Source organism: Varanus komodoensis, unplaced genomic scaffold, assembly GCF_004798865.1.
Source record: "Varanus komodoensis strain SLA01 unplaced genomic scaffold, ASM479886v1 scaffold32, whole genome shotgun sequence".
NCBI lineage: Eukaryota > Metazoa > Chordata > Lepidosauria > Squamata > Varanidae > Varanus > Varanus komodoensis.
This window is the reverse complement of record NW_025335798.1, coordinates 18,139,099-18,151,172: the sequence shown is the minus strand read 5'-3', so window position 1 is coordinate 18,151,172 and position 12,074 is coordinate 18,139,099. Positions and strand designations below refer to the sequence as shown.

At 42.7% G+C, this 12,074-nt stretch overlaps 1 protein-coding gene across 1 annotated transcript; it reads right to left on the bottom strand.

Annotated features, from left to right (window-relative positions):
* Positions 1-599: 599 nt before the first annotated feature.
* Positions 600-10,504, bottom strand: LOC123027472 (carnosine N-methyltransferase 2-like). Its single transcript, XM_044438385.1, has 9 exons — positions 10,452-10,504; positions 9,648-9,785; positions 9,471-9,529; positions 6,503-6,641; positions 3,709-3,761; positions 3,151-3,258; positions 2,891-3,021; positions 1,549-1,642; positions 600-1,138 (listed from the first exon to the last, which is right to left on the bottom strand). The coding sequence occupies exons 1-9, from the start codon at positions 10,475-10,477 to the stop codon at positions 783-785; spliced, it is 1,104 nt and encodes a 367-aa protein (XP_044294320.1). The 5' UTR covers positions 10,478-10,504; the 3' UTR covers positions 600-782.
* Positions 10,505-12,074: the final 1,570 nt, after the last annotated feature.

The following is a 12,074-nucleotide window of genomic DNA, read 5'->3' as shown; positions in this document are numbered from 1 at the left end:
GTGTCAGAAATCGAGAACTTCACGCGTTAGTGTGAATCTGAAGAGAAGAAAGAGCAACTCTGTGATTGCTAGGGCTGAATCCAGCAGGATGCATGCACATCCCTGCATGTGGTGCACAAGCAGTGCCCATGACTTGCACAACTGTGAACTGGCACAGGGCAGGTCTTTCTTCTTACCTGATATCCCAAAGCCTGGTGCAGTCTGGCAATTGCATAGAGAGAAATATACTATATACTATAGAGCAAAATACTATAGAGCAAAATAATGGCTGGACGAGTTACCCAGAGTTCATAGAGCATGAAGATGCTGTACAACAGGTAAATTCTCCATTTTCCACTATAAACTATCCACTGTATAAATTATCCAATTATACACATGCAATGAAAATTAGTCCCCCATTTTTTCTATGCTGACCTAACTTAGAGTTTGTTCTCTATTTACATGTTCTTACTATGTGAAAACACTGATGCATCCTCACTTTTACAGAAATCCTCAAAGCAAATCCCCAGGCTACCTGTTCGGACTCTCTCCTGTGCCGCAGAGGCAGCTTGTCTCAGTATAAATGGATGTTAATGTCATACTCTGATAAACAAGTTATGTGCCTTTTTAATCTCAAAGGATCTACTAATACATTTGCTCCTGGTTTGTAAGCCAGGAGGCCCCAATCCTCCATGCCGCTCTTCTGAATTGCACAAATTCCCTTCACAACAGAGAAATGTTCAGCTAGTTCTGTTCAGCCTGTCCCAGCCCAGTGACTGCAACCACTGTTAGTTCTACCACTATTAGGAACTGATCACAATCATGCTTAAATCATTTCTGAAAACAATCCTTCCGTCCTTCTTGGTGCTGCACTCGGGCTGGCACAAAGCTTGGCGAAGACACTGCTTAAGATCATGGGGCGCAGTGTTCATAAAGTCTTTTGTCCCAGTCAGGAAATCCAGTGTGTGACCTCCAATAGTATCTCCATCAATGAAGCATTCCGTGATATCCCAAGTAGAAGGGAAATTGTACACCTGGTAGTTAAGCCCCATGTCCTTGAGAATGGGTTCGATGTCGTCAGATGTGATGTAATGGCCACTGTCAGTCGGGGGAAGACAGTGTCTGTATTTCCTCCATATAGACGCCCACCCACTGTTACCTATGAGAATCCAACGTACAGCATCATCAGAGGCACTGAAATGTGATGCATAAGTAAATTTACTCATAGTAGATGGAGACAGCAAGTTGGGAGGGAAGACTCTTGCTTTTAGCAAATGAGCAAAATATATGTAAGATTCATAGAAGGCACAAAGCAGGAATAGATTACCAAGTCCCAGCATTATGCCAAGACATGGAATATGCATCAAAGTATTTTCTGCTAGAGAAAATTTGGAGCCCATGGCAGCTCCGTATTATATATCCATCTTCTATAGATCACTTCTGTCTATAGTATCTATAGCATAACAATCTTAAAGCTGTAGAATGTCTGCTGTTCTTAATTATTACAGAGGAAATTTTGTATGCAAGGATAATCAGTACAGGGCAATGTGGAGGGGAGTGGATTCTCACCTGATATAATTATAATCAGAAGTTTAGCATAAGAATCTAAGCAGCTGTGGAAAAATCTGACAGTGCTCACAATATCCTCCACACGGTAGAGCATCTAAAAGATGTATTGCAACAAGGGAAAGTAACATGTTGTTAATATCTCCTGATGAACTTCACTGAGGACTTGTACATCATTACTATTATCCCGCATAGAGATAAGCATCTTTGCACTATCACTATTATCCCCCATAGAGATAATAGCACAAATTCTAATCTTGATTTTGCAGGTAAACTGGTAGAGGTGTTGTAGAATTCAGCAACAGATACGAAGGAGTTCAGATTTCACTGAGCCCAGTCTGTGGATTCTGCAGCAGACCAGTTTTTCCAAATCATGCATATTCCATTTGTGGAGGAGTTTTTCACTTCAGGAGGTTTCGCGCTAATTTGCATCCATACTGATTTGCATGGGTGCCCATTAGCGCTAATGTGCACCTCCTTGAATGTGGTAACATGCATTAGTGGATGCATGTTAGTGTTAATATGATTTAAGCTAATACAAATTAGCAGAAGTACAATGCAGTTCTAGTTAAAATATCTGATTATATCAATGAGAAGATAATGTAATGAAAACTGCACGGCAATCTGTTAAACACAGATGGAAAAGATTTAACATATATCCTTAGAATCCAGCAAAGGGCTCTGGGGAGTGGTAACAGCTGCTTTTAAACCTTTCTACTTTTCGGTTCTTGCACATTTATCACTACTCACACTATATGCAAGAGTCAAATTATAGCTTTGCAGGAATATTGGGCCTCTGCCTCTCAGTCTGAGGCATGACCAGATCAGGACTTTTCATAGCTCTGATGAACCTGCGATTCATTATAGCCTGTCGCTGAACAGGGTAGATGAGAGACTGGACCTGCATTCTGGACTTGGGAGGAATCTCAAGTGAGTCTTGGGATGACCAGGACTGCTAAACCTCACAACAAGAACGAATGGACCAACTCCAGGAAATGTGGCACCTTCTAGTTTGTACTAACATGTCCATTGGGAGCACTAATTGCCCTTGAATATAGACGTGCCATTATGTACCAATTAGCTGCTCTGAGATGTGTGTTGGCACAAATAACCACAAGAGATTCCTCACAGAGAAGACATTTCAGAACTACAAGGTAAGCCGAGTTTTTCTTTCTGCAGCTAAACTGCAAGACAACTCTTGTAAAGCCAACAAGCAATTTAAAACTGATTATACAGAAGCTATGATTTGAGTTTTCAATGGCACAGCATGCTACAGGTCAGTATAAGACCACATATTTTTTCTTTTACAAAACAGGGAGTGTAGTTTGACCAGTTTGTAATGTACCTGGATCAGGTGAATGAAATCAAATTTCTTTTGTATGTTTTGTGCTCTAGCCTGCTTTTCATATTCCATGGATGTCAACTGATGCCAAGTGAATGAGACATTCTTAAGGTCAGAAGAATTCCTAACAGCATCTATGTAGGAAAGAACAATACAATGAATTGCAAACAGAGAGAACAAGCGAGAAAGAGCATACCAGATAAATAGGTAGATATAGGTATATTTCCCAGATAACTTTGTACTGAAGGAGTGCGATGCTGTACCTTTGTATGTCAAAATGTGTTGTGGATTGGGCTCTATGACTTCATTGTTAATCAAGATTCCTGGATGCTTAGCCTGAATGAGTCTTATCATATTCAAGTCCTGCTCACCTATACCAAGAATGCAAAATATATCATCATCATCATCATCATCATCATCATCATCCCAAAGACCCCAAGTCTGCTCAATTGTGAAGTGTGATTCACAAGAGCTTGTTCAAAATCTGTTTAGCTTTCAGGCTGCAGTGCTAGCCACACATAACTGGACGTAGGCCCCACTGAAGTTATTGGGACTTATTTTCCAGTAAATACACTTTGTACGGTGCTGTACATCTGCTTTGCCTCAGAGCAGAGAGTGAAGCTGTGCACACAACAGTATTAGAATCTACAGTCTGGTGAAATATCCCACAGAAGTACCCCTCCCCTCCCCGCCCCGTCACCCTTAAAGAAACACTGCAACCATCATTTTCAAAGCAAGGCCTTTGCCACCATGAGTGTCCCACTAAAGAAAAGAACCAAAGGAAATACTGGATATTTTTGTTCTGAGATATTTCTCCTTACCTGTGCCACTTCCCACACCTAGCACATTGATAGTTGATCTTCCATTTCCAAGACTGAAATTATAAGCATTTATGATACTGTTTTTCAACAAATGTTTCATTTTAGAAATGCAAAAGAATTGGTATAAAAACATAAATATCAGCTGTGTATAACCAAGCAGCCCTTCTCACAGGATCGAAGCACAATTTTGTCCTTTAGTTCCTCAGCTACATGCTATTATCACAAAGGAAGTGACATAGACATTTGAGCAGAATAACAGTGCCCAATATTTCCCAAAGAACTCTTTCAAAAACTCCTGCATCAGTCTGCCCAATGGGTCACCTGAAAAAAAAGTATTTAGCCTAGTAGAGATTTGGTCCCTTCCTCTCTCAGAAGGACCCCTGCCTTATGAGTTTACACTTTTTACAGAGAAACAAATGATATCTTAAAAAGTATTATCAGCTGGAGTTTAAATCGGTTCGATTCTAGAAATCCTACTAGCACAAGTATTCATGCTGTGACTCTTCCATGCCACCCGAGGCTCTTCCTGTTAAAGGAATGTGGGGAAATCAAGGAGGAAGCATTTCCTCATGTAAGCACAGGAAAAGTAAGTCAGAAAGAGGAAGGAGGGACGACCACTTGCTGTGCAGTTGTCCATATGTTCAGCTCATAATGTAAGTCAGGAAAGGTGATATGAAAGGTGATGAGATGGAATCAGAACTGAAAGACAGCTCAGAGTTAACATAGCTAGAAAATAGCCTTACAAAAGAGAAGCAGATGTTGTCCTGTTTGGAAATATAAGGAAATGTGTCTCAGCACAGCTAACAAAACTAAAAGGTAAATAGACTTTGTGGGGAACTTTCCACAAAACAGAACAGGGTTTTTTTCCAAAGGTGCATAAGCAAATGCATTAATCATATAGCAGAGGAGGCAAAACAAGACAAATATCCAGAGTGTTGGTCTTCATTGATTTCTCTGCAGGCCTTTTTGCTCCCAGCTCTGAAAAGTCATTGGGGAAAGGGGCAAGCCAGTGGCTCCTGATCTTCTCTGGGAGGACATGGGATGAGCCAGAGCCCCAGGCCCAAGGCCAAGCCTCCCCTGGCTCCTGCTCAGCCACCAGGGATAAAACTGCTCTGGCTGCCTTCAGCGATCACAGCTGGGCCTCAAAGAGGTTGCAAAGTGGCGTGTGGTGGGTGGGAGGAAGGATGGGCAGCTGGGGCATTGGTGGGATTCCTGTTGGCACAACCAGGCTCCTTCCTTCCTCGCCAGCACAGATTCTTGATGGCAAAAATGTCTGGCTAGATAAATACTGTGTGGTGCAGCACCATAGTGGAGATTGCAACTTACACACTTGCTCCAGTCACTGGATGCAAGTAAGGCTCTGGGATCAGAGGTTTATGGCCTGCTGGATGGAGGACACTGAATTATATGCCCTTCTAAGCACCTTCCAGGCCTCAGAAGCATCAGAAGCACCCTCATTTTGCTAACCCTAACCCTACCCTGGAGTTCCCTGAAACCCTAAAATCTGGCATAATTCCCCAGGCAGCAAAGGTGCTTCTGATGCTTCTGAGAAGTTGAACGTTAAAACAGCAATCCTACTAAAATGATGCTTAGAAGTGTTTTCAAAATGTGTTTTGTTTGCAACACTCCTAAAACTAAGCTTAGCTCTCTTTTAGAGTGGGTTTCTGTTTACATCCATTTTGTACCTTGTATGTTTTGTGCTCTCATATCGTATTTGATATTGAAGTAAAAGATGAAAGGACCCATCTTAGTTCAGTCTCATCTATCCAAACATACTGTGAGCCTAAACAGGAGTCAGAAATAAACCTGCATTCCTGGTGGCTCATTGTTCTGAAAAAACGGCATGGGATACATTACCTGCTGATCCACGATCAACCTAAATGTGGAAATCCCATATCATAAAATCCCTAGAGAGGGACAAACCTGTCACATCGCTACGTTTGTTCTTCCAAATGGAAATGGAACAAATTTTTCAAAGCCCTAGCTACAGATTGGGTATTCATCATAGCAAGTGGTAAGACATATTTCAACATGTATTTTGACAGAGGAGTATCACTAATGGCACAGTACATATGGGGAGGTGGTTTAGTGCTATTTCTAGATATGACTTCCTTTCATTTCTGTTAAATTTATTCTACCCTATGCCCACACCAAAGGGGTAATGAATCAATCTCAGTACTTTTAATGGCATCAAATATTACAAGCACTCAGATCAAATTTAGAATAGCCACATAAATAAATAAGTGAATAAAGTTTACTGATGAGCTGCAGCATCTCTCTGCTCCCAATAAAAGTATGGTGAATTTAAGCAGCATCAGATAATATTCTACAGAGCAACAACATCTTTTATTAGGACAGGTTGCCTTGAGCTGGACAGCTTTCCATACAATATGCCTTGGGCAAGCTAAGCAAACATGTTTTCAGAACAAACCTGCAACACCAGTGACCTTTCAAGATGAAGCCAAATAACCACACTTTAAGTCTTATGGGTAAAAGTGGCAGATATTTAACTTGCTTGACTCCCTTGATGAAATTAATATTTGCCAGTGCTCAGAAAAACCATCATTTTTAAACACTGTTGTTTCTCAAAGTGAAACCATGGAAAATGCCACATCTGATGCTGGTCCATCTAACGGAGTCTTGGTGGGCACCAAGAAATGTGTCTGGGGCACATTGCTGCCTGCAGACTCATGTCACCCACTTCCGGTCTCAGACCTTTGGAACAGAACGAGGATCCTAATAAAGGAAGCCACAGATGTTTGCATCTGCTCAGGCATTTTCTGGCCTTCCTTACCTGGCTACTATATTTGGCAGCTCCTCCTTGTTGAATTGCTCCATGCATTGGTGCTCCGTTGAAGTGTTTAAGAATGACTTAAAGGCCTTTGTGTATTCCTCCACTGTCAGGCTTCTCATGGGCTGGGTCACACAGATCTCTTTGGAAAACAAAGGGTTGATAGTTGGGCTGAAATGCCAAACTGGGAGTACAGGGGAAATTTTGGCATGCAGAATAGATATACAATGAGGCTTTTGTCCAGACTCACAGCCCCTCAGCTCTCCTTTTGTGGTGCACTTCAATAAGCCATCATTTAAACCACAATTTTATGTCGATTTACCTTTCTGGTTCAGACAAAAGTGGTTAATTTAGACCTCTTGGCTTATCAAGGGACACTACGAAGGGAGGAGTGAAGGGGTGCCTGTATAGGCAAAAGCTCATGAATTTTTCAGTTCATTAAGCTGATATATGATTATCTGAATCAGTCAGTCTGTACAATATTCTCACCAGGATGAAGAGCTTTTGCTTGGTGAACTTAAGTAAAGTTGGGGAATCTCTTCCAGTTTCTGGCTAAATTCAGTTCAAAGATCTCCTAGGAGGCTCCATCCCAATACTGGACAGGTCTGAAGGCATAGAGGGTGGTGAGGCCACAAATAACCCCCCAAAGCACCATCATATTGTAACTTAAAGGTCTTACTCCAGTGACAAGCTCTGGTGAACTGGTGTGGCTAGTGGTTAGTGCTGGACTGGAGTCAGGAGAGCTGAGTCCCATTCCTCACTCAGGAATTAAGCTCAGTGGGTGACTTTAGGCCAGGCACTGTCTCGCAACCTAACCTATTTCAGGGTTGTTGTGAAGATAAAATAGGGGTAGGATACTTCTGTAAGCCAACCTGGGTTTCTTGCAGGAAAAGTATGGGATATAAATATAATAAATTTTAACTCTTTGGAATAGGGAAAAACTTGCACAAAAGCCAGGAAGCCAGGAAATGCTTGGCAACTGGGGAAAAGGGGGTATGGCCATCCACAGTCCCTTGGAAGGCTGGATTAAGACTTCGGAAGGCCCAAATTTGAACCGTGGGCTGAAGAGAGTTAAGGACCTTTCATTAATACAATGCAACAGAGGAAATAATAATGATAATATATTTGAAGATAAGCTCCATTATGGATATGTACTTGCATCTTGTGTGTCCTCTCACCTTTTATCATCTTCAACCCTGGTGGTGCAGCTACTGACAGATATATGGTACAAGTCAGCAATAAAGGTTCCGGGTGGTGGTGGGGGGGGGTTAAAACAATTCAGAAAGCCCCCAAAATGAACACTTAAGAAATGCCAATATTCATCTGAAGCTTGCCAACTATAATCCTGACTCTGAAGCCAATACATATTCTGATGGACTTAGAGCTCTTAGAAACATACCCCATTCACTCCACTGGAATTTGCAGGATGGAATAAAGAGACAGATGTTCATGTGGACCTGTTTTTACACTGAAATGTATAGAAGAACCTTCATGGACAGAGATTTCTGAAACAACTTGGACTTACTGCCAACACACGTATCCTCTAATGGTTTGGGACTTAGCCTTAGACGAAGAGCTGCAAGTATTTAATGATTTACTTTGGACAGCAAATATGCACTCTACTGGCATATCCTAGAACATGTGGTGTTATTTAGCTAGTTCTGCCTAGCAACTCACACATTCTAAAGACCTTACTCGGAAGTACAATCAGGTCCACGAATGATGGCTGCTAGAGGAGAGGATGGCTCTTTATTTCCTCCAAACTCTATGGACATTACACAGGTTACACTGGTGTAATGGCATACTTACATCAGTGTGAAATTTAGGTTGGTGCGAGTGTTATGCTCTCAGAAACATGGGCAGAGGAGGGTCTGGTGTGTAGGAAGCAAAGAAGCTGCCATCTCAGCTTCATCTGCTTGAATAAAGTGATGTCACCATACTAGCTGCTGTAACCAGAGACACATCCATTGCAGGGGTCAAATGACTGCCAATCACATTCCAAACCCAACTTCCTTGAATGTTGGGTGGTGAACTCCTGACCAGCTTTCTAGCTAGTTGGAACACAACATCAAGACCAGTCCCGGGAAAAGAAGCACAAGACACTGTCACAGCCAATGCCTGCTGGGGCTGCTAACATCATGGTGCATCATCCAAACTGGGCTTCTCTTGTCTTTGAACGGGCAGCCAGGCAATTATCCAACACCCACAGAGCAAGAACATTCCCCATCTGGTGCCACACAGCCCATGATCATGGTCTACAGCAGCAGCAGCAGCAGGGAGCAGCTGCTGCCAAGTGGGTTTGCCATGCTTACGGAGATGCAGGATTCCTGCGTGTTTGAGGGCTTATGAATGACTAGGTGGCATGACAGGTGCTGATTTACAGTGCATGGGCAAGTGCGTGCAACCTGTGAAGTTGTTAAAGGAAGAGCGAGCCTGCATAAATACTGGTAGCAACAATGTCATGTCGGGAGTGAAGAAGGTCAGTGGTTACAGCACCAAGAACAGCTCCAAATGAGTTCACACCAGACAAGCCTCTGAGTGAATTGAAGGCTTCAGTGCTGCCAGGACTAGATCACACCTTCCATTCTCTGCCACTTCTTTGAGAAATAGGAGTGGCAGTCCTCACATTCTTCATTTCTGACTCTGGGAGTGCTTCCTGTGTTGATGGGATCACTTGGTGTGGAGGCACAACCAAGGCAGCAGACACTGTCCAGCAAAAAACCATGTGAAGTTGGAGAACTTACTGCAAGATGCCAGGGAAAGGGCTCAGCAAGTGGAAAACACCCTGCTTTTGATCTGACAACTGGGGCAGCACAGGATTCCAGCTACCTGAGCTAATGGAGTAACAGTGGAGTAACAGCCATCTTAAGAAAACTGTCGAGGTTCCTTATCTGCCATGGAGACATTTGGCCAAGTAGCAACAGAAGGAGAAGGAGAAGACATTACAGAGCTCGTTAAACTTCAAAAGTACCTGAATTGTTGGGTGGGGTCATCAGTATCTCTCTCTCTAAACTCGCATCTGGTGCTATCCTGCAGCAAAGCAGAAATCGATCTTACACTTCTTCAGCTCTCTGAAAAGTCACCCAGCCACCCTTCAGTTATTCATGCTGTTACCTCCCAGGGATCCTCTGAAGGCTCCCTGGCATACCTGCGGTCACACTCATCATCTCCCTCCGTGGTTCCAATCACAGGCCGTTTGGCACCATGCATGGGGCAAAATCCTTTGGAAAGCACAGAAACCCTGAGGCAGCCCTCTCCGATCTGACCTTGCCCTGCTTTGAAGACCCTGCATTGATGGCAATAAAATACTGTTCAAAGTGAGCTAGGCCATTATTCCTCAACTATCACTTCAAGAAGGAGCTTAAGCCTGTTGGTCACTTGTGATCTTGCACTCTCTTTTTTCCCTTACAATATGAGCAAGAAGTGTAAGGAGATCTGGATAAATAGAGTGCTGCTCCCTGTTCAGACTCATTTATTTCAAAGCATTTTTGCACTCATCAGCAGAGAAAGCCCCCAGTGGGACTGGGACTCTGGCTTAAAAACACAAACACAAGGCAGCCCCTGCACCCAGGCTTATATTGTAGGAATAGGTGGAAAGCTCTGCTTTAAATGTAGGTTGTAAGCATGTGAGCAGAGCCTTGTCATTGCAGTAGCTGTAGTAATGGTCAACAATGTTTGTTTATTTATTAAATTTGTATAAAAGCACTCCTTTAGCACAATGCTTTCTGGACAGCCTATACAGATAATAATAATAATAATAATAATAATAATAATAATAATAATAATAATACCAGCAGCAGCAGCAAGATCCAAGCAGGGCTACACTATGAATAAGCAGAAATGTTTTGATCACTAATCCTTCAGCTATGATGAAATGTGTAGGTTATAATACTGTCAGCTGAGAGCCTTGGCTTTTGATTCAAACCATAGTAATTTCCCACGTCTTCCTTACCTTGGCAACATTGCCCTTGGCTCCATGTTTTCCGTGTCTCTGTCCTTTTCTGGATACTGCCGAGCCTCCTTTGCAGACTCTAGCAGATGAAGTGCAGGATACAGGTGCAGCTGTTCTGCAGTCCACTGGTGCTTTTCTATAGTTCCCTCATCCATTCAAAGCGATCTGTGTTTGGGCTCAGCAGTGCTAAAGTTCAGAGACAGATTTGACTCTAAGTTGACATTTCCATCTGTTACTGTCACTGTATGCTGCTCTGTTGGCCCACTGAGGATTTTCTATGACCTGGAGCATCTCAGAATGTCCTTCCTCACACCTGTTATCACCCTCCCCACCCCCACCACCAATTGCTCGAATTAGTATGGCTCTAGAAGATATCTGATCCTGAAGACCTTAGATAGCATATGAAGTCACATGGCAATACCCCACATGGCATGCTTAAAAACCCTGGCAGAGGGAGGATCTGGAAAGAGCAGTGGCATTTAAATTGGGCACTTGCATGGACACAGTGTGTGGAGCTGGCACACTGTAAGCACGGTGCAGCTTGCGATCCTACCTGGTCCAGGGTGCTGGATGCCTACAGCATTGCGATTTGATTTCGGGGCATGTGGCTGATGATCTGGGGTTTTAGCCCCTGCAGCTTATGGGCATTACTCTTAGACATCCAATTCACTTTGGCTGAATAGCCTTGATATTCATGCCCATCAGAAAGAGCAAGAACGTTTGATCAAGAATCCAAGCGAAATGGCAACTGGCAGCTACAGTTCACTGCTCCTACCCTATCTGAAAGGGACTGCTGATTTGTTGATGCCTGTGGTCCCTTAGGCATGTGATGCACAAACATCCTGCCTATAGGAAAGAACCTCCTGGGAACTGGGGAGCTGGGAAGTTGGGAGCTGGCCTCCTGGGTTCTGCAAAGCCCTCCACCAAGATGCTTCTCCAATTGCACAGTTGGGACCATGCGTTTCTCCTCATGCTAGCAAGTTTTCAGAGGGAGATGCACATTCAGCAACTTAGATACATGATGTATTATATGGTTTCAGGCAATCTTATTCCCACTTATCTGAGAATAAGCCCTATGAAATAAGCCACTTGAAATATCATGTACAGGGATGTGTTCGTCATTATTATTATCTGTTTTTATTGTTCTGTAATGGATTCTGAGCTTGGATTATAAGCTGCTTTGATTGGATTTATAGAATGAGAGAAACTATCACTTGTAAAAAAATGAAGATATACTAGGCTAATAATAATAATTGTCCATATCTAGAACTAATTTGCAATTTATGTTGTAGTAACCTGCATAATGTAAGCTACAGTGGAATTTTCTGTGGCCACACAAAATCTGAAGCAGCATAAATTTTCCAAACTGCCCAATTGCAGATTCTGAGCACTTGCACCCACAACAAGGGTTTAAGAACTCAAAGTTTCACAGCTCTCCCTCAGACTTTCAGAGTGCTACTGTAAACAGACTTGACAAAAGAATTTTTAAAATGTGGTTATTTTATTTAACTTCAAGTGACATTTTTCCTTGCTGACTTTATAGTAGAAAACCTTCTGGTCTCTGACTTATAAATGGATCTAATATATGTCATATGAACATAAAAAGTCTTGCTGAATGAAACC